This window comes from Rhipicephalus microplus, chromosome 3 (genome assembly GCF_043290135.1).
Source record: "Rhipicephalus microplus isolate Deutch F79 chromosome 3, USDA_Rmic, whole genome shotgun sequence".
Taxonomy (NCBI): Eukaryota; Metazoa; Arthropoda; class Arachnida; order Ixodida; family Ixodidae; genus Rhipicephalus; species Rhipicephalus microplus.
The window spans coordinates 164798371-164821571 of record NC_134702.1 but is presented as its reverse complement, the minus strand read 5'-3'; the positions used below and the strand labels follow the sequence as shown (position 1 = coordinate 164821571).

Sequence of the window (23201 nt, the reverse complement as noted above, 5' to 3'; positions counted from 1 at the left end):
TGCGTTTCACTTGGCGCGTGCCAAACAACATAAAATCAGTTTATTATTGTATTAGCAGTGAATACAAGATTCGTCAAAAGATTAATGAATACTTACTCGAAGGTTTTATGGGTGAAATGGCAAAAACAGCCACGCAGCAAAACATTTTCACGCAAATTCACGGTTTTACAAGTCAATGAACCAGTATACCTTAAGTAATAAAATTTAACAAGTAGTCAACGTTAGCCAGCTCAGCAAAAACAATCGCACGTATTGGCAGTTTGTCACGGAAGCAGACACAAGATAACAGCCCGACACCTTCCTGCCGGCCACGCAGTAGCAGATGTACGGCGAGTGATTGAATGAAAGCGGTGACACGCGATCCCATCCGCTATCTGGGCAGGTCAAGAGTAGAGTAGGTCGTGGTCCAGAGCACACACAAAACACAATCTTAGCAGTGTACAGAGCCAATATTTCATGGTCAAGTGAAATCATAGTCTAACAATCGAGGATCTCACAGTCAACATCACAAGCAATCAGCTATGAACTCCAAATTCAATCTACTAAAACAGTAATTTTTGCGATTAGGCTACTTAATTATATCACATTTTGAAGTACTTCAGGTTTCGCTGAGCATGACCACTGAAAACTGAAAAAAATTGCAAAATAGGTCCTCTAAGCACGGTGCCTTAATTCTTACGAAGCTCGTGTTAAGGTGAATGCATACGATAGAAGGAGTGCCAACTGCTGCTACAATCTCGTTTACATCACTAGTAGAGTAGATTTCTATTTCATTTTCACCAAGTAGGCATTTCAGTGAACTGTACTATTTACAGTTGTTCAAGGTCATCTCTATCCCTCATGCGAACTGCAACAGAACTCTCGGATTTTCGAACCACAATCTTGCCTTTGATGTACCAAACGAACCTATAGCTATTTCGCTTTGCTATTGGGTCATTTCATGCGAAACGTCCCAGCCATTTGGGTCATCATCTCAAATGTATTTTAAAAATTGTTCGAATTTACTACATCGAAAACAGTGAAACATCAGAATATTTCTAAGAGAAAAAAATTTTTGGTCACGTTGCTGCCTTTCGAACGCCCCGTGAAGTCGTTTGGGTGTTCTTTGTGCAAAAATTCAAATAAAAAATACCGCTTTTTTTGCTATGCTGAATTTGGTAAAGTGTTTTTTTGTAAAACATTTGAAGCTCAGTAATATTAATGCAAATTTTCCGGTACATAGTCCTCGAATAATTTAGCCAAAACGTGGTATGTTTGCTTTTTTTTATTACAGTACTGCACCTTGTATGAATATTTGAGGTGTAAAGGTGTGAACTTGCTAAACCTCACGAGAAAAAATAAATGAATTTCGCAAAATTGTCATTTTTGTCAATGTTGAGAAGCAATTCGCACCATGTGGTGGTCCAACTAAATATCACCCTAATACTCAAATCAAAAGCACATAAGCAGTTTTTTTAATATCGCAAATCTTAATACATTCTCGTTGTAAGCAAGAACATAATTTTCGAACATTCCGACTGATGCTAATGGGAAAGTTCAAGGAGGCTGCTGTCGTGTGACCGATTGTGAAGTTAGGCGCTAATGGGGAAGTTAAAATTTCTTTTCGTCTGTAACACAAAAAAACTGTAACGATAATATATACAATATGAAAACAACTGCTTATGTGCCTTTGTTTTAGGTATAAAGGTGATATTTATTTGTAACACCACATTGTGAAAATTGTGTCTCAATATGCACAAAAGGATGATTTTGCAAAGTTTGTGATTTTTTCTAATAATGTTTAGCAACTTGAGAGCTTTAAAAATATTTTTTTCCTAAATAGACCTTCTGTGAAATAAGTAATTATAACTCAGATACTCATACAAAGTACAGTAATGAAATGAAAAAATGCAAACATGACACATTTTGGCTGAATTCGTGGGAGCATATGCGCCAGAAAATTGCACTAATGTTACTGAGCTTCAACTACCTTAAACGAAAACGTTTACTTAATACGTAGATCAAATTTGGTATAGAAAGAAGAAGCGGTACTTTCAAGATAATTTTTCAACCAACAACACCCAAACCACATTATCGAAAGTTCAGAAGGCGGCTACGTGGCCAAAAAAGTTTTTATCTCGGAAACAATCTAGCAGTTCTCCGTTTTCAATGTAGCATATGTGTACATTTTTTTATTACACTTGAGATGGTCCCCGAAATGGCGGGGACGTTTGTCCTGGTTGACCCTGGGTTACCTCCGCAGTGCTTACAAGCTTCCTGCTCTGTCATGTCAAGTTTTCCTAATGGAAAATTTGAGTTTTGCATTGTGCGAGTTATTTAAATAATTCCGCCAACAACTCTGGTCTTTTCAGGGTGGTATGACTAGCCCTTGTACTTATTATTGCTAAGGTGGGACATTCAACCATCTTCCAGTCAACTCAAGGCTGCAGTCCGCGAACACTTGTGCCCGATAGTTTTTGCCATGGTAGGGGTCGACTGCAGAGCCTCGAGCACGTTGACAGGCTCAATCATCTCGAAGTCTGGCTCGTAGGCCAATGCACTCAGTAACTCATCCAGTCGTTCATAAAGCTTCCACTGCTTCAGCGGGACTTCTCTTCCATGCATGATATCCCATACTGTGACCCCGTGGAAATGAGCGTAGTCTACGACAGCTTTGGTGTAGGTGGCAATGATATTTTGGAAGCTCTCAATTATGAATGCTCGCAGGAAAGAACAGAAAATGCAGTCAGTGTGGACGCAATCTTTGACGACGTCATACACGCATAACCTTACCATTTCATGTGAGATGAGGGCGTTTTACCATGGCCTAATTGGAACGATGAAGTTTCCAAAGTTTTTTTTTCTTTTTATTAATGCTAGGAGCTTCTCAACTACCGACGTCACAGAGTGATTTGCCAGGTTCCATAAAGCACCTTCATTTGTTTCGTCATCTGGCTATTCACCTGTGATTCACAAGCGCACGCGATCATTGAAAGTGACTCGCAGATGAATTCACATTAGATATTCACTGGTGTTCAAACACATCTAGTTCATCTAGAGGCTATGACGTTGATACCTTCATTTGGAAGTAAAAAATACCTCCATGATATAGAGTCTCTTTGGTCCCTGCATCACCATGTTTATCTTAGTCATATTGCTACCTTCTGCTTCGAACTTGGGGCCCATCTGGTTTCCACTTGTGAAGATTTTAAATGTCGTATATAGTCCTGCTTATTGTTCTTGGGGCAGCGAAACCCATGGAAGGCTTGTAGCGCATCCAACCACGCTCTACGTTGAACACCCGCATGATGAGTTGGAGGAAAGGTTGGTCTCCGGATTCTGTCAACCTACGAAAAATTACCACACTTATGATTAGACGGTGGACTTTTAGCAACTAAAAAATCTCATTTAAGGCGCCGAAAATTGGCAGGCAAAACGTCGTTTTGGGCCTCCAAACCAATAAATGTAGGCACAAGGAAATTTTCGTGCTTCATATTTCTGAAGAAACACGTGCGTGGTTTATGTCTACTACAGCAACGCAAAAAAATGGTCTATGATGCCACAAATACACGAATGGTTTGACATACACATGCAATTGTTTATAGTCAAAGACGGCACACACTGTACACTGCTTTTAAACACAGTCTCCCTATTGCACTCTATATGCTGGGACGTGAGCCCGCAAAGAGTTGCACAAATATTGTCTTTTCGTATCCTGCCATTCTCCTTTTATCCTCTCGCGTCATGTCTGTGCTGTAGCGCAAAGTGGCAGGTGCGTCTCATTTCACTGCTACTAGCTGTTGCTTTTCAGAAGTTTGTTGAACCAGGGGACTAGTTCGTACTCTATAGACTTCTAAAAGGTCAATTTTGTGCATTGTTGCGACTGCGGGAATTCGCTCAAGAATAGAGCCATTCAAGTGTCAAGTTCAAAACAAGAAGACGAGTGAGAGGTTACATTAGGAGCGTTTATTTACAGTTATTTACGTTATCAAGAGAGCGTGATACTGCATTTAATATGGTATTTTGTTTTGGAGCGTCTACTTATGGCGTTTTATAGCCTGCGTATTCGCAAGATTCTCTGCAGGAAAATAATAATATCAAATGCAGTACAATAAAGTAGTAACCTACGTCTCCAGCCCCAAAACGGGAAACCAAAACGCACCCTTTTTTCCAACCCCGGCAAAAATAAATAGGCACGCCCAGTTCCTCCCATGGGGAGGGTGAATGGCAACTCGAGACAAAATGCTGTTTTACGCCACGACTTGGCACAGAGAAATAATGTGGTGCCCATGTGGAGTGTTGTCGCAAAATGCGGCTGCGGTGCCTCGCAGTCCACGAAGTCTAGCAAACGTCCCTGAATACGGATTTCATATGCTCGGCTCTTTTTCCGGTGTACCTTAATCAACAAAGCACCGCAGAGCTCACCAGCTTTGTCTAAGGAGCACAGACTGCAAATAGACCTTTCAAAGCCGTCAGACGGTCGTGTGTGTTTAAAGATGTTTTCACGAGAACAGCCGGCAGTGGCATACCAACCTTTTCGTGAATGGGGGGGGGGGGGCAAACCTACCTCACTCATCCAGAGGTATAATATATATATATATATATATATATATATATATATATATATATATATATATATATATATATATATAAGAAGTTTATACTCAAGTGCTCGTTTTTTCGTGTTTGTCACAATACAATGGGATCTAAGAGACGATGTCAAGAAAAGTATAGACGAAGTTATCAGACCCAATTGCAATGCAACTGTCAAGAAAGAAAAGTGGCTGAAAAGATAACTTCTGTGAGCAGGAAGCAAACCTGCGACATTCGAATAAAGTGTTCGATGCTCTAGACATGAGGTACAGTATACCATGGCAGCTATCCCCCATCCCACTTTATTAGGTATATACGTGAATAGAAACGAGGGAGTGTCAGTCAGCACAACCAGTAGCCGTAGGGGCGAGTGTGGTACACTCTTTATGGGCATTTTTGACGCCACATAGCACGTGAACTTATTAACAGCTGGCAGCTGACCAATAGCCCTTCGTATACATCCTAAAGGCACAAAGTCTGCCAGTACGAGACCCTCGGTAATGAATAAGGAAAGAAGTGAATACTTAAGAGCTCGTTTTTCCGCGTCTGACACGATATTATTGAGATATCACAGACAATAATGCCAAATAAAGTATAGGAAAAGGTATTAGACCGAATTTTAAGGTAAATGTCAAGAAATAAATGTGTGTGAAAAAAAAACTTCCCATGGGCAGAAACCGAACCTGCGACCTTTGAATAACGTGTTCGATTCTCTACCACTGAGCTACCACGGCTGCTATCCCCACCCACTTTATTAGGTATATATGTGAAATTAAACGTGGGTGTGTGAGTCAGTGCCACCAGTTTTCATGGCGACGGGTGTGGCACACTCTTTATGGGCCACTTTGGCGTATGTTTATATATCAGGAGAACTGCATTAACGCGCTCGAACTTTGATATGAATTTGCATACGCAGAGGTGACACGACTCGCTTTATTAGATATCACGAAGTTCAAGCACACTTTAAATGAAGAAAGGCGTTTTCAGCCCCATTTCAACGTCCCAAACAATTTGACACATGCACTCATCGGCTCGCTACAGTTCCGACAGAGCAGTGGTGACGATATATTGTTTTTTAGAAGGAATTATGTTTTGAGAAGCAGCGAATGCTTTGATCGGTCTTTAAAAAGTTTGCTTGTTCCCATTCGTAACTTCATCAACAAGTCACACCAGAATAAAAGCAGGGGTAAGTCATGTAATACTATAGGGCCCTTGTTCACCACTTGCCTGCTCTGCAATACTACAGCGCAAGACGCAAAAACATCGCATAGGTGACCCGCACTGCATAGAGCCAATAAGAAAAATCATCACATGCAGAGGAAATATTGGCGAAATTTTACTTTGTTGCAACATTCCCTCGTAAAATTTTCATTTTCTCGTAATTACATAAGTGAGTGATTACTGCTGTGATGGGAAACTTCACCGTACTTGTTGAGTTCCCCAGCGTAAAGCAAGGGTGACCACTATCAAAAGGGGAGGTGGGGACAGCCCCCTTCCCAACTTTACTCAATGGGGGGCTAGCGCTCCCTCTGCCCCCCTCCCCCCCCCGGCTGATACGCCTATGAGAGCCACCTACCCTCAAGAATACGCAGTACGACTGTTGTTTTGTCACAGCATCTGCACACCTAGAGGAGCGTTGCAAAGCTGAAACAAATCAAGGTGTACATCTAACACTTCCAAGTGGCGCTTAGACACGGACGCCGGTATCAACACGTAATATAACGAACGATGGACACAAACTGCGCTTGAAAGTGCAATATGAGGTTCGAAATTTTTCATATATGCACCGATTTAAGAAAATGTATAGCAGTTTATACGCACATATAAAAATTTAAGTGCGAACGCCTTAAAATAGGCATTTATTGGCACTAATAAGCACTATAAAAGTCTACGCTAACCTTCAATTCCTGCTCTATTTAAAAGTGGTACAATAGGAACGCAAGGAAGAAAATACGCATTTCTGTAAATTCGGTCTCTACTTGTCAACTAGTTTTCTTTACTGAAAGAACGAACAAACTCCAATGTTTTGGCAAGAAGAAGTGGTAGTTCAACTTTAGCACACTGAAATCAAAGCGAAATTTTTGCGCACCCTAGGCAAATACATCCATCTATCCATCCGTCTGTCCGTTTGTCCGTCCAACCATTCACCTGGCGAGCTATCTAGCTAGATGCTGAAGCCAGTGGCTCTTATTGGCGTGTTGTTAGCTTGATAGCACCACGCGTGTTAATTTTTAAATGCTTCGTTTGAAGGCAGAGTACTGTGAGAAATATTCGGCACACATCACGTCTCAGCGTTCAAGAAGCTCTTTGCTTTTTGGAGATCATTTCGCTAATACTGCGTGCATGACGCGAACAATTATCATCATTCCAGAGCTGCTTGACCACCAGTGATAAAGCTGGTGGCCAAGCTAGTGGTGATAAAGAGGAGGAAATGGACACGGGCCGAACATGTAGCTCGTATACAGGATAACCGCTGGTCATTAAGAGTAACTAACTGGATTCCCAGAGAAGGGAAGCGGGTTAGGGGGAGACAGAAGGTTAGGTGGGCAGATGAAATTATGAAGTTTGCGGGTATAAATTGGCAGCAGTGAGCGCAGGACCGGTTTGACTGGCGGAACATGGGAGAGGCCTTTGTCCTGCAGTGGACGTAGTCAGACTGATGATGATGATAATGATGATAAAGCTGGAAAGTGGGACCACAGTTCTATAATAGACGGTGCGTCTAAACGGTAATCAGCTGATCGGCGGCCAATGCTCTGTTCGCCTTTATCAGTGCCAGTGTGTATTGTTCTAATCTGTATTTATGTGGGCCCGTGTGCTCAGATTTGGGTGCGCGTTAAGAACCCCAGGTGGTCGAAATTTCCGAAGCCCTCCCCTATGGCGTCTTTCATAATCATATAGTGGTCTTGGGAGGTTCGACTCCACATGTCAATCACTCAATCAATCAATCTGACTTGCCGATCACCAGCCAAACGTTCGGCCAAACAAACAGTTTCATTTCAGACAAGCCGGCTCTTCCTTGGTATGTGTTAGGGTGCCTCGATGTACCCCTCCAGAACAGGCTTCAGGTACTGCTTTTGTGAAAGCCATATTGGTTCCAACGGGCGCATCGACTCGCATAGCCTGGCATGCCTAAATGGATCGCTTTCAGACATGCACCGTAATTAGGCTCAATATGTATCTTCTCTCGGTAGGGCTTGCAGATATAATGTTGGTAACAAATTGATCAAACACTAACTACTACGCACGAAGCATTTCATGGCGAAATGAAGGCGTTTGAGCGCGTCTACCGTTCTATCCATTTCGCAGGCTGCGTAGGCTTGCGTGTTATCGCGGCCTGGTGATTAAGTTGAAGACTACGAAAATTGACATGGCATGACATAAGTATATGAATATAACTGACTGCTCAATAATAGAAAAACGTGACATATGTACATTGTATGCCGCGACATACGTGATAAGGTCAAGTAGGTACAACAACCGTTTGATGAACTTCATGTATACTGACATTTACAAGGTAACATAGGAAAATGAGGAATATATATATGCATATATACCAAGAAAAATTTGTCATCCATGTCATATAGGCCATGACATACATGTCCCCATCATAGAGCTCCTATAGGCAATGTATAACATTAGGTTTACTAAAACTTACATTGCAAAGAAGGAGCGTATAGCCAACATGAGTGACTAGTCTTGACACAAAATTGATGCCATGCATGTCATGGGCTCTATGACACACATGGCATAGTTATGATATCTACCTGCCGTTTTAATATTTTATGTATCCCAAATTTTCAGGACATGAAAACAGCCTAAGTTAAAATACTGGTCATAACACCAAAAAATGCTATGTGTGTCTTGTGGGCCATGACATTTATGACCTGGTCATGTAGCTCAAATGGCGGTTTTACTAACTCGTTCAATACAAATATTTAAACAGCGTGATAAGGCGTTATGACAAACATGATTGGCTGATCATAACATGTACTTTTTGTCATGCCTGTCGTGTATGCCTTGGCAGACATCACAGTTCACGGAGCTCTAATAGCCGCTGTAATATTTTGGTGTCTACTAAAATTGACAAGGCTCTATGAGAGAACTAACTACTATAACTGACTGGTACTAACACGAAAATTATATCATGTATGTCATTTTCACCATGACACACAAGACCTAGTCATCTGCTTCAAAGGTGGATTTTTTATCTTGTTGGCTAACGATATTGACATCGCAAGGTATGAGAGTGTGGCCAACGTGAACGACCAGTAATAACCTACAGATTGGACTAGCTTAATCCAATTTGGATTTGGATATTCTACTATAATCAGGGCAGTATAAACGTGGCCAGGCTCAGGCATCATACAGGCAAGACATTGTCACTGCAGGTTCACTTGCTTGTGACTAGTTTCATGCAAGCCAGCTAAACCTGGCTTATTCTACACCATTTTGTGACCAAGATTCACTGATAAGAGACTTGCTCAACATTAGCCTAATTCTGAATAGCATATTCTGGCTTAGTAAGGATATGCTGAACGTGACCAAGCTACGGCTCCAAAGGGCTAGAAAATCTAAACTCACTTCAAATTCACTTGCTTCTGATTAGCCTATTGTGAATTACGGTAATCCGATTGATTGATTGATTGATTGATTGATATGTGGGGTTTAACGTCCCAAAACCACCATATAATTATGAGAGACGCTGTAGTGGAGGGCTCCGGAAATTTTGACCACCAGGGAACGTGCACCCAAATCTGAGCACATGGGCCTACAACATTTCCGCCTCCATCGGAAATGCAGCCGCCGCAGCCGGGATTTGATCCCGCAACCTGCGGATCAGCAGCCGAGTACCTTAGCCACTAGACCACCACGGCGGGGTAAAAAATTACGGTAATCCGAACTAATCGAAAAAGCCCTATGGTCTTGATCAGTCATCTTACTGGCTACGCAATCTGAACTTTCTCGAATTAGACTTCTTGAGAAGTAGCTTACTTCGGTATAAGTTATTCCACTTTAATCCGGGATGACTTAACGTGACCATGCTCACAGGCATCCCACAGGCCAAACAATCTCACTCTAACATCGCTTGCTTGAGATTAGTTTAAGGGGGATTAGCCTGTCTCGATTTAATTCACACTACCCTATTGTGGGCATACACTGTCACTCAATTGACAAGGCAATCTACACTTAATCAAAACTGAATAGGTCAAGATTTTGATTAGCACTGCCGCGATTGCCTAGTAGCCAAGGTACTCGGCTGCTGACCTGCAGGTCGCGGGATTGAATTCCAGCTGTGGCGGCTGCATGTGCTCAGATTTGGGTGTATGTTAAAAAAGCCCTGCAACACTTTTTGAGCATGGTCAGAAAACGCTGCCGATCGGTAGTAGAGGCTCCCGACGACAAGCGAGCCAAATAATATAGCGCAGAACGCGGACTATACTTCACAGTGAACAATGAAAGTCAGCTGAAGTTTGCTTTCTTTACTCTCGACAAATCACGAAATATTCCCCAAAATCACGCGCAGCAATCCCGCCTATCTGCCATTGGCTGATTTGAACTTGGCGTACTCATTCAATATAGAGATTACCGTGAGAGGCCGCTACTTGTACACGCGTGCACGCACGATCACACTTAAAAAGCCGTGAATTTGAAGAAATAAAACTGCTGAAAATCACAAGGTGCACGCGAAGTTTTTTTGGGCCCCGCCATTTCTCCATGCTTAGCTTCCATGCTCAGCTTTCGTTGCAAAGAGAGAAGAGAGAATGCAATTGCTGCACGCGACAAACCTTTGCAACTCCTCTCGCACTGAACGGATTCATTTGCGGCGTTGAATTTGTAAAAAACAATGAGCTATTACACTTAGTTTATTCCGTGGTTACTTGAAAAAGTATTTCAGGGCCCCTCTAAAAAACCGCAGGGGGTCGAAATTTTCGGAGCTTTCCACTACAGCGTCCGTCATAATTCTATGGTTGTTTCGAGACGTTAAACCCCACGTATCAATCACAATCAATCAAGATTCTGATTATCCTAAACCACGGTGCAAGAGTGAGCGAACTTAAGGACTATCTGCTGCCCGATAATGTTCCGCTTCGCCAGGAGCCCGAGAGATAGCGCTAAAAACCTTGCCACGGCTCCCTGCCACGGTCCCTGCCTAAAAACCTTGCCACGGCTCTCGGTGTAGGAACACCCCGTGACCTACGAAAACGGAGCCCAGAAAACACTCGACAACCGGAGGTCGTCCTCAAATGGTACGATCGTCCTCGCATATTTCTCGACAAACCTCGTACACACTGAGGATGATACAACCCGGAAACGTTGTTTCGAGTGCCTTCTGAGGATAACTGTTTGTCCTGAAAAGGTTCTTACATAGACTTTTTAAGGAGGACAAAAAATGCACTAGGCGTATTTTTCTCGCACCGTTTTACATGAATTAGGTGCATATTGTAAACTTATTTGCACATTTGTTTCACCTGGTTAATTATGGCATAGGTAATTCTCCCTGATTATGTTGAAACTTCACACATTACGCTTTTTGTAAAACACGTGTCAATATTTATATGAGGTATTGAAAAAGTTACGGCAAATTGTCAATATAAAATCGTCTGTCAATTCCTCAAAGCAGCAGCCCTATCACGTATTGCGCATTAACAAACTCGAACCATGCTGGCCACCATTGACCTTGCGGTGCCGCTTTGGATAGTCAAGTAGCCAAGCCACTCCGAGTCAAGCAATTGATTGTCACAATGGGATCACACAGCCAAGGTTAGTCCACGAAGCGTATTTCCTTTGTTAGTTGTGTCTATATGTATATATGTAATAGTTAAACAAATTTAGACATGTCTGATGTTGTAAGTCGTAAGCGTAGAAGGGAAGTCAGTCGCCGGTTCTAAGGTTCTATAAGAGTGCTCGACGTTCTGAGTGACCGTCCTCTGAATGGATCTGCACCATTCGAACGCATGGCAGTGAACTTTACTGCGTCAAAGCAGCCTGGTCCCGACATGATTAACGAAGAATCGACATCTTTGTCTGACGCATGGCCAGACGCGGGAAAAGTTGGCTCGGTGCCCGTGTGGAGCCCACAGAAAGGAGCCTGTAACACTGATGACTGCATTGTGTACGACACATGTGGCAATGAGGAGACTGTTTCGGACTTTCGCGAAAGATTGCAAACATGGGCGATTGAATCGCAGTCATCTCATGCTACAGTGACGTCACTTCTAAACGTGCTGCGTTCACATGAATACTTTGCTTCACTTACTTCATCCGCGCGAGCCCTGCTGCAGACACCGAGGAAAGTGATGAACATTGTGGACATTGCGGGCGGCAAATACCATCGTTTCTGCTTTAAGAAAGACTACAGAAAACTCTGTGGGACTATGAACAGATTCCTATTGAACTTAGGCTCAGTTGTTATATTGATGGACTACCACTGACAAAAAGCTCGAAAGGGCAGTTTTGGATTATTCTAGGGTGTGTTATCAACCTGCAGGACAAGGCTCCTTTTGTCGTTGGCTGTTTTTACGGTGAAAGCAAGCCGAATGATGCAAAAGAGTTTATGCAGAGCTTTGTTGACGAGTTGAAACATCTGATGACATCGGGCCTTGCAATAGGCACACTTGAGATCCCCATTAACATGCATGCCCTAATATGTGATGCGCCTGCCAAAGCCTTCCCTCTTCCACTCGTAGGTCACACAGGCTACTATAGCTGCGCGAGATGTAAAGTGCGTGGCAATAGTGCCAAGGCAGAGTGCGTTTTTTGGATTTAACTGCGAGCCGAAAAAGTGATTCTACTTTTCGTTCTCAGGTGCAACAACGACACCTTACAGGACATAGCATATTGGAGGAACTACCAATAGACATTGTGAAAGATGTGCCTCTTGACTACATGCACCTTGTCTGTTCGGGTGTGGTGCACAAGTTCCTGGTGTTGAGGTTCCGGGGCCCCAAAGAAATAAAACTTGGTAGTAAAGTGTGAAGTGAGCTATCAAAGCGAAACTTGAAGATTTCCAAGTATGTACCATGCAACTTCAATAGAAGACCACGAAGCTTGTCAGAGCTGGACCGATGAAAGGCGATCGAGTTTTGGTTTTTCTTTTTGTACGGAGGTCCAGTAGTGCTTTCTTCACTGATACTTCAGCACATGTATCAGAATTTTCTCGCACTGCATGTAGCAGTTACAGTGCTTGCAACACCCCCTGCTAATGTGAGTAAATTTGAGTATGCTATAAAGTTTCTTGAATCATTTGTTCATTCATTCATTAGACCATATGGGAAAGAGTATGTGTCCCATACTGTGCATGGCCTCTGTTATCTTGCATGTGACGTTAAACATCTTGAACTTCTAGATGCATGGAGTGCATTTCTTTTTGAAAATTTTATGTCAAACTTGAAAAAAACTGGTGAGAAAGCCAGGAAACCCTCTTGAGTAGCTTCGTAACAGGCTCTCCGAGCAGGAACACAACGTAGAGGTCCAAGAGAGTTTTGAAAGCAACCACTTCTTCAAGGCAGAGCATGATACTGGACCACTCATTGCCACGTGCAGAAGCCCGCAGTGCAAGAAATTCCTACTGCCTGAAGACATTGTCCTTGCTTCAGATCGCAGAAACAGCTGCTGCAAACTCAGTGATGGCTCTATTGTTATTGTAGAGAACTTTGCTCATTATACATCCGGTGAACCATGTATCATCGTGAGAAAGTACCTGAACCTGAGTGAGTTGTATTCAGCACCATGTTCATCAGCAATGCTGGGAATTTTTGTCGCATCACAGCTATTTACTAGCCTACAGTCGTGGCCACTTCACAGTGTAACCCAGAAATGTATAAGAACTGTCTTGAAGAAACGGACTGTTGTTTTCCCTCTATTACATGCATTAGTACAGACTTAGATTACTAGGCCTTTTTTGTATTTTAGGCAGTTGTAAATATGTCATAATAAATTAATCCCTTTTTACTATAAGGTGGAGCATCCATCATTGTTGAATTCCCTAATGAAGATAGAGGTACGGACATCATTCATAGGAACTGGCTGCTTTGCGACAGCCAGTGCATGTGGCCACCCTAAATGAGGCATTTATGCTGCTTGCTTAGAGCTCAAGCTAGTCTAGGTCCTGACTGGTACCGGGTGCCCTGTATTGTGCTGCAGAAATATGGTAACGGTCTTTTCTCTTTTGTGATTTTTTCCACATAGTCTTTGTAGTCCAGTAAATTTGCTTTGCCTAAGTTTAATACTTGATGCCATCATTCTGTGCACCTCAAGTGGTTGGGTAAAATGCTGGTCATTTTGAACACTTGTTCAGATTATATCGTTATTTTTATTTACGAATGTTTTAGAAAAATGGATCGTGCTTTAAAGGGTTAGCCACACACACAGGAAGGATCGTGGTACTTGAACGGGTCGTGAAAAGAAAAGGAAGCTGCCGATTTGTTGTCTTCATTGTTTCAATAAAATAAGCATGAGACATGCTGATTCTTAAATATTTCACTGCAATGTTCTGTCTCAATTTAGTTAGGCCCGTCGGAAATCCTCACCTATTTCTGCTCCTAAAATGGCATTGTGGCACCACTCGTGTTTAAATCAGGCAACTTCATCTAACAATGAAAATCCTAAGTATATCTTTACGCTCATTTACTATATACAGCCATAGGCTATAGCTGCAGACCACTCACCTGGCTCGCAACCCTGTAAGTCATGTTTAGAAATCATGAATGACCTTGTGTTTATTTGTAAATTATTCAAACAAGCTTGTTTTAATCAACTTTCATTGAATCCTATACCTAAATATTGTGGTCTGTGGCAGATTTTTCGCACAATGACTGTTGAAGTGTTTGTTCATTACTTTTTAAATTGGCAACGCGGCATTTGATCTGAATAGTACAACATAATGTCTGCTGTCATTATTTTCATTGTTTTAGCTTGCATATATGTTATACTGCAGGGCTGAGAACCTATATTGAAGTGTTTATTTCTATTCACGTATGCAGGTCTTTAAAAATCTCAGCGTTCTATCAAGACGTGGCTGTTGAAGTTTGTTGGCCTCGATGAGGGTAAGGAAAGGCACTTCACAGATGTGTTCATAGATTTCCAGCCCAATCGCTGCTGCCCCTCAGAGCAGGGATCTGCAACAGCCTGTGATGGTTAGTTTCCTGCCCAATCACTGCTTTCAGGACTCTGGGCAGCCCACCGTCATTGCCTCATCTCCTGCTGCAGCCTCTAAATAATCGCTTCACGTCTGCCGCCCTGGCCAGCCCTATGCTCATAGAGCCTTGCTGAACTCGCCTCCGAGTTTGGACTGCATTACTGAACAGCATTAACTTCAAAAGCTGAACTGAAAAATAAATGGTTTGACTTGGTATATTTAGAAATAAAGTTACAAAAATTATGTTCTGCTATTTTTATTTTTAAATTACTTGTGTGTGGAATATTTGCACCGAGAAGTTATTCTAGGTAATGTTTTTTAGCAAATAATTGATGTAACAGCCGATGTTACAATTGCTCTTAAAACTGAAAAGTAATGTGTGGAGAAAACTAGAAAGTAACTAGACTTGTGCAGTCTTTTGCTCTACATGTGGAAAGGGTAATAGGCAATGCAAGAAAAAAAGACAAAAATGGACGATTTAGTGGAATCGTGTAGTGTTTCTAAACTAAGTGATCTAATGGTTAGGCTCCATGAAATATACTACACCACGAAGCTCGTATGGGGCTGTTGCAAGCTGCAATGGGAAGTATTGGGGGCGTATAATATTGTGAAGTCTACCGGCTAAAGAGTGCCAGTAGTAAAAAGCCCATATTAGTGGCAGTGGAATAATGGCGAGCCAATGGTAGCCAATATTTGCCGTAACGCGAATGTTGCCGTAATTGGCATGTCATTGGCAACAAAGTAGCCGGAGAATGGTCCTATGCTGGATGTATGTTGGCAACTATGTCGGTGAAAGGATGGGCCTTCATTGGCATGGGTCGAGAGGGCCGGCGTCGGCTGCATAATGTCCAATGCACCGGCAGAACGTCAGACCCAGGTTAGCTTGAACATCGGCCCTACATCAGTTTAAGTTGCACTAGGTCAGATGTCAACCTTGGCCGAAATCGCGGCTGATGTAGCCTAATGGGTCCAAGATTGGCCCAACGCCGGTGTGCTGCCTGGGTATGATAATGAGAGACGCCGTAGTGGAGGGCTCCGGAAATTTCGACCACCTGTGGTTCTCAAAAGTGCACCGAAATCTGAGCACACGGGCCTAAATTTCCGCCTCCATCGAAAATGCAGCCGCTGCAGCCGGAATTCGATCCCGCGACCTGCGGGTCAGCAGCCGAGTACCTTAATCAATAGACCACCGCGCCAGGGCGAGACTAACTTTTCTATTGAACCTTCGGATGTTCTGCTGACAACTAAAAACTCTTACACACAAACGCGCGCGCGCGATAGCTATTTGGGTTATCCAGCGAAGTTTGCTATGCGAGTAGGAATTACAAAGATACATATTATTTTTACTATGCCCTAACTGCTGAAGGCTCCCCGAAGTGTTGTCTTGTGAGAAGGCGCAGCAGAGACGAACGTGCACACCAATCGCCAGATTAGAAAGGCTTGCTAAAATACTCATCATGTCATTTAAGCTGATAAATAGGAAGATAAAGATACAACTTAAGCAGCATAATTAGAAATGTAGTGTGGGCAGTTGTAGTCAGCAGAAGTTTAATTGTTAAGGAAACAGTGCAAGAATAAGAAACACAAAGCTGAAAAAATCTAAGATGAACTAAAAAATATTTATAGTGCTTCGTATCATCTGTTCGTCAATTTACATTGGGATCACTAGAAGAGCACACCAAGCGATTTCTGAAACTGTCGACATAACGCACAACAAGAAATCCACAGATTGAAGAAACATGAGCGGACATGTTATCACATAAAATAGGATAATATACACAGTTACCTATATTGTAAAACAAATGAAATAAGCTGTGCAACCTATGCTTCGCACAGCAAACAGACAGATGGCAAAGCGGAATACTGTTGACTATTGTTTTAAATTGGCACGAAGACCAAAGTGCACTATATATGTCACACTACAAGCGACATGTGTTTATTTACAAAAAGGGTTACATGCAAACTTGCGTTGTTGGTTTGACGTTCACACCTTTTGTAACCGCTAGCCCCGTCTGTACCGAAAACCAAGGAGTAGGTAACAGAAAGAGATTTTCAGCAATATATCTCAATAAATTGAGCTTGCGGCTTTACCGTTGGACGAAAAGTAGAGGACAGTGACTGCACCCAAACAATCTTTTTCACAACCCGCCACGCACGGCAGTCCAATGGTTATGGTGCTCCATGCTGACCCGCAGGTCACACAATCGAACCCCTGTCATATTTTTGATTAAGGTGAAAATTTTCGAGGCTTGTGCACTTCGAGGTGCGCATTATAGAGACCAAAAGTCGCGGAATTTCCATAGCCCCTCACTACGGCGTCTCTCCCAATAATATTTTTGTGGTTCTCATAATCGTCTCTCATATTTACCTTGTCGCCCAAAGAATATAAGCTTGTCTAATATGAAGATTAGTTTTTTCTGTTTATTTCATTTTGTAAAAGCGCTGATGACTCCATCTGTTGAACGATTGACTAGGATTGGAGTGCTTCTAGAAAATTTGTCTCGTATAGAGCAGCAGTCTTGTGATAAACACACACGTTGTACCTTCTGAAATTTTAGAGCGCGTTCTTGCGGTGTGCGCAAAGAAAGAGGACAAGCTTGCACCAGGAACTTGGTGAGTCTCCTTGACTGACCTTTCTTTTCCAAAAAGCATAGATGGTTTCCTTTCTTCTGATACTAGGAATACACCAGCAACCAGAAAAAGATCTCTTCCCAGTAAGTTAGAACTTCAATTTGCGCTTACTATTTGAGGGAAAGCTGCAGTTAGCGCCCGGTTCGCATGTCGTCATTCGCAAATGTTGTTTATCATCATCGTGCTGCAACGCCTGATGTCTTGACCTATCAAGAAGAGAAAGACTAATGTGGTTGCAAGGAATCGAGGTTTTTGTGCATGAATCACGCTTCGATAGGTTTACAGTAGTTCTTTCGGCACAAGAGTCGCATTCAGGCAGTGCAGGACTGCAGCTGGAACCATTTCTTCGGCTGCTGTAGCTAAGTTTTCGCCTGTCGTCAAGTATGCATTGAGAGCAGCGTTACCTTTCGAGAACTAATAATCGAGCGTTAGCTTATGGTGTTTCGACGCGCCCATCGAGTTTCATGAAAGGGCGCTGATCCACACAGAACAAGAATTACCCAGCATTGCTTATAGCCAGCATAATTCAAGGCGGTGACTTCACATTAGTAGAAGGCTACGTGCTCAGCGAACTTCGGGCAGTGACCCTGAATGGGAGAAACGAGAACTTTAGTGATGATAAATGTGTGCTGGTAAAGTTCCACCTTACAATCTATTGCTCGTTTCTCCTCTGGTGGAAAGATTCGTGAGCAGTGGCGTACCAACTCTCTTGAGAGTGCGGGAGGTGAGGCGAGAAACCCTACCTTCCACGTCAGCTGATATATACGCGCAATACATACTAGCGCCAGGTATGAATAGTGCACAGCACAGCGCAAATAAACTCATGTTGCATGCGCTGGCAGTTCTCGTTGGAGTTTAAGTGTTTTGAGAAATAGATTTTGGTGCGCTGGGCTTTGAAAGAGACCGCAGTTCAGTTATTCATCACTAGTGATCCGATCCCTCTAGATTTTGTGTGGTACGAAGCTGCTCCTGTTCGCGCTGGCATAAGTGCTGCAAACATGAGTGCGCGTATTAGTTTGTATACCGAGCATGTCGATGCTTCGAAGTGAAATAATCTGTACAGTTATGAATCTGTGGACGTTAAGAGAAATGACATCTGCGAACTTGCAAACAAAAAAAAACACCTTGCTGAAACACTATTGTTTCAAGAAACAATGCGACGAAGCTGCAAAAAATACAAGAAAAAAACAAGAAAATTACGCGTTCTTGTGTGTACTTAAGCATTCTAGCACCTATAAGCAGCGAACAAGCTATTTCTATGTGAGTAGGTACAGTCTTCTCCCAGATGCACTCTAGATTGAGACCTAGTGAACAATATGTAATTAATGAGAACATTTCCAGTTAAGCTTGGCAATGTAATCCCGATGTTCCAGATGGCTACGACCATACGTTGAAGGACTTGGCAAGCTCGGCTGCACATTTCTTGGGAAACTTCAGTTTGTCCACACACTAACACCTATTAACAAACAATGGCCGAGGCGGCCACTGAACTGACCGCAGAGTACGCAATAAGTTGTACTAAAGTAGGCGTTACTTTACGAGCCCCTCGTATACTCCACACATCGGTGCCAACTTCCCGATGTACTATCAACCTGAGATCATAGTTGGCGCTAAGCACTTCCCCCCTCGTTCTCGAGCACCACTCTCCCATACTCTTCATTCCTCTTCATTAAATACCTCTTGTGCCGTCTAAGACCACCTCGTGGGACGAACTCTTCTTGATTCTCCACCGACGCAGCAAACATCTCTCCTCAGAGACGTGTCTGCGCCTCTACGTTCCCACACTTCGCCGTCCTCATTCTCCAAGAAATCGGCTAAAAAGAACTACATCATTTCATCAACGTACAGCTTAAAATACTTTCGTGCAAAAAGCCTGTCTAGACAGCCGGTCGGCTGTCTGGAGTTAGTAAACGATGCTGCTGTCTGCCCTCACTAACTGTGACAGCAGGCCGCCTCATTATACTGCCGCAAGCGGTGTCGCGACAGCGAACACTTATTTCTTTGTCTGGCTCACCGTGAGAATACATCCGCCGTGCGAGTGACTCACCAGCACAGGTAAGGTGAGCGAAAGACCATGGGGGTTTGCAACAAAGGCACGTGAAGAGGGGAACGGTTTAGTACTTCGTGTGCGCAACCACTGCTCATTATCTTCCTTTTTTGGCAGGCGCCCTCTAACGACATGCCATCCTTCGATTGCCCCAAACATAACTTCTTGCAGCCAACAATTTTGTATGTCTGATTGTTGTACATACAACTTCAAGAACAGTATGGGTGGAGGAGAAGGTCACACTTCTCCTCCACCCGTCACCTCCTCGTACCTCCTCCTCGTACCCGTCGCACCTCCTCGTACCCGTCGTTCACGGGCCCGAATCGCGGCTACGGTGGCTGCATTTCCGATAGAGGCGGAAATGTTTTAGGCCCGTGTGCTCAGATTTGGGTGCACGTAAAGAACCCCAGGTGGTCGAAATTTCCGGAGCCCTCCACTATGGCCTCTCCCATAACTATAGGGTGGTTTTAGGACGTTAAACCCCGCATTACAATCGAATCATCAATCACCTCCTCATAAGAAAGGACTCGCTCCTCAGCTCTGCTTGCTACCAATGTCCGGGTTTTCTCATTTAAAAATGGCGTAATAATAGGAACCGGATGATCTTCGGGAATACTGCCACTTTTAAGCATACTTTTTTCAGTGCTGCGGAACCACAAAGGCATCAGCTCATTTGACGCCCCGCCGCGGTAGTCTAGTCGCTAAGGTACACGGCTGCTGATCCGCAAGGCGCAGGTTCGAATCCCGGCTGCGGCTGCTGCATTTCCGATGGAGGCGGAAATGTCGTAGGCCCGTGTGCTCAGATTTGGGTGCATGTTAAAGAACCCCAGGTGGTCTAAATTTCCGGAGCCCTCCACTACGGCGTCTCTCATAATCATATAGTGGTTTTGGGACGTTAAACCGCACCTATCAATCAATCAAATCATCAGCTCGTTTGACACCGGCATTGGCGAGAGAACTGCCCGCAACTGATCCGCATATTGTGCCAAACCAGACCTGTCCCTCCTTTCCACCTCGACGTTTGTTTAAGACTCAAGCTTCAGTTTTTAGAGCTGTATTTTGAGCTTCAAACCCTCTATTTCTAGTTCCTTCAATTGAACTTGAACAACGGGATTCGCACTTTTAATAGCAACCACATTTGTGCCAATTGTACCCGCAGACTCTCCATTAAGATCTGGCTGCTAGTCCTTAGTAGTCCCAACTGCGCTCTGACTTCTCGTCACGCTAGTCACCATGGTACTCCCAGAGAAAACAGTACAGGGAGCCACTTGTGGTTCACTGTGCGTAGATGAGTCACCAACCCACCTCTGAGTAAAGGTTCCAGTCAGCAGGTAGTCGACCCAATTCATCACTGTAGTTGGATGTATGTGCACAGCTCAGTCTCTGCCTTGGTAGGTGTGCTGGTCGCCGGTCACGCGTTGGTTCTTACTATCTCCGTAACTCCAGCAGTCGCCAGCCACTCACACATTGAGTTTATTTCCAACACAAAAAAGTTGGGGGTTCCCCAGGCAAAAAAGCTGTTGAAAAACAGCTTGAAGGGACCTGTGGGACCGTACAGGCAGCAGCGAATAAAAAGTAAAACTAACACGACACGATACAACTTATACAACTTGACAAGATATAATAGCATCGGTACATAGCAAAGTAAATATAAAGGGGTACAACAAAAATGCACAGATACAGCGAAATGAATGTGACAGGGAAATGCATCAGAAATTAAAATGCACCCATATAACTAGGATAACTGCACATACCGAAATTGCAAACGGTTGAACGTTTAAAAAAATGCAATGCAAGAACAGCGGTGCAGTGAAAGTTTATGAGGTTATGCTGTAACGGCTGCACAGTCATTTAATAGGAAAAGTCCTATTTGTTTTTTAAATCTATGAAATGGGATATCAAAATTTATTTTTGACAATATACGATTTATTAGTGCAGGTATCTGATAAGTGAGGGCTGACCTTCCGTAGTTCGTACCTGTTCTTGGTACTGGTGTCTGTATATTACGTAGTGGATAACGTCTTGATGTTGCATGTGCCATGTTTATTAGATCATGTTTCTGTATGTGCAGGAGGAGTTTATAATCGTATAATTTGGTTGCTTTAAGCAAATTATACTTAACAAATAAAGGATTTGTGGGTAAGTCTTTTGGCTCACTAAAATAGTTCTTGAAAAGTCTGAGCACTTTCTTTTGCATTGTTTGCAGTTTGTAGTAATTAGAGTTGTTGTGGTACCACAAACAAGCGTGCAATAAGATAAGCGGGAGTAGAAATGCGCGTAATATATCGCCTTTTTTAGATGTAAAGGAATAAATGGGATAGTTTAAATATTATACCGACGGCTCTGCTACTCTAGGAGATGAGTGCTCGCTCTGGGAGATGAGCCGATGTCCGAGCGTAAGAAGCCGTCACTTTCAATTCCAACTCCACTGATCGTCATAGTTAGTTACTTAGCTGTAGTATTTGATCTTTCAAGATTAGATACCTGTTGACGGCAAAGTTTATGTTCAACGCTAGGTTGATATGTTTATAAAGAAACCTGAAACAAGTATATTCTTACCTACCAGGAGAGAACAATTAAGGTAGCAAGTAAGACATAACATTAAGAATTTCGCTACCTATATTATGACAATTTGTAGTGGTAGTTCTAGCCTCAGTTGCTAGCCAGAACTTCTTTTCTCAACACATCGGCATATGCTTCTTTTTATGTATACCTGCTAAACTGAAGCTCCTCAAAAAAAATTGGCAGCATATCCTTGGAGTGACTGTTGGAGAGTGGGGCGAAGCATTCGTCCGTCCATTCGTTCTTGCTTCCATCCGTCCATGCGTCCGTCTGTGTGCCTTTCATGCATCCATCTGCCCGTCCGTGCGTGCGTCTGTTCCTGCGTCTGTTCGTGTGATCGTCCATGCATCCGCCCCGGCATCCGTTCCTGCGTACATCCATGCATCTGGCTGTGTGTCCATTCGTCCATATATTCAACACTCCAAGTACCACCATCTAGCATCTTTTCATCATATATTCCCCATATAGAAGCACCGTCATCCAGCGGACATTCGAAGGACTAAACGAGAGGTGGCACACGCACACTTTCTTACGGCTTGAGCTTCGGGTCTACTTCCCACTTTTAACCACCTCGAGTTCATGGTATATACTGGTTCACTGTATTCATGGCACTGCGGCTCGACACCCGCTAAACCTTTTTAAAACCGAAGAGCTTACGCCCAGCGAGTATAACGTAGCAACCCTGTCTTGTCAGATAGTGCTCAATGTACATGCCTATGAATGCTAATGGGATCGCAGCGTGTGCGTTAACTAAAAGCCGAATGCTACTGTCTCTCATTCTCCATTAACAGCTATTGGCATGTACATTGAGCATTATTTTTTATTGTTCAACAAAGCATAGAAGAAATTTCTCACCAGCACCACCTTGGAGGCCAAAATGTTATACTTGTTACATACTACAACGGCTACGAGGGATGAATTACTGCCGTCATATGGAGCTTCGCCCATAAAGACAAACTGACGTCACTATTATTTAGACAATGGTTCGAGCTACGTGGTACTCCACACTCAATTATATAAGATGCAAGAACTTTTATCTTAAATATGGCGCCAATACGAGCGAGCATTACATGGCGTTCCAGCAACGAGCGCAGAACAGAATAAAATAAGAACAGGATCATGGACAGGCATCGAATTCTGAGGATTTATTTAAAAACCTTAATGTATGTATGTCGGCATAATTTATCGTGTGAACACGTGAGTAACGTAACAAATCAAGCAGAAAAAAACTCACCGGCACGAGAGAAT

The 23201-nt window shown here is 43.1% G+C and overlaps 1 protein-coding gene across 9 annotated transcripts in view; it reads right to left on the bottom strand.

The window, feature by feature from the left end:
- Positions 1 to 23201, bottom strand: part of LOC142803999 (uncharacterized) — a 96141-nt gene continuing 72940 nt past the window's right edge. For 6 of the 9 annotated variants that reach the window (XR_012894415.1, XR_012894416.1, XR_012894417.1 and 3 more), the window contains 2 exons: positions 20697 to 22320; positions 1 to 3326 (listed from right to left, as the gene is read on the bottom strand). Coding sequence is in view for 2 of the 9 variants with exons in the window: in XM_075890451.1 (XP_075746566.1) it covers positions 3188 to 3326; positions 22105 to 22320 (355 nt within the window). In the remaining 7 variants the exon portion in view is untranslated. The remainder of the gene's footprint in view (positions 3327 to 20696; positions 22321 to 23201) is intronic. The other 3 variants (XR_012894411.1, XM_075890451.1, XM_075890452.1) reach the window with 3 other exon arrangements.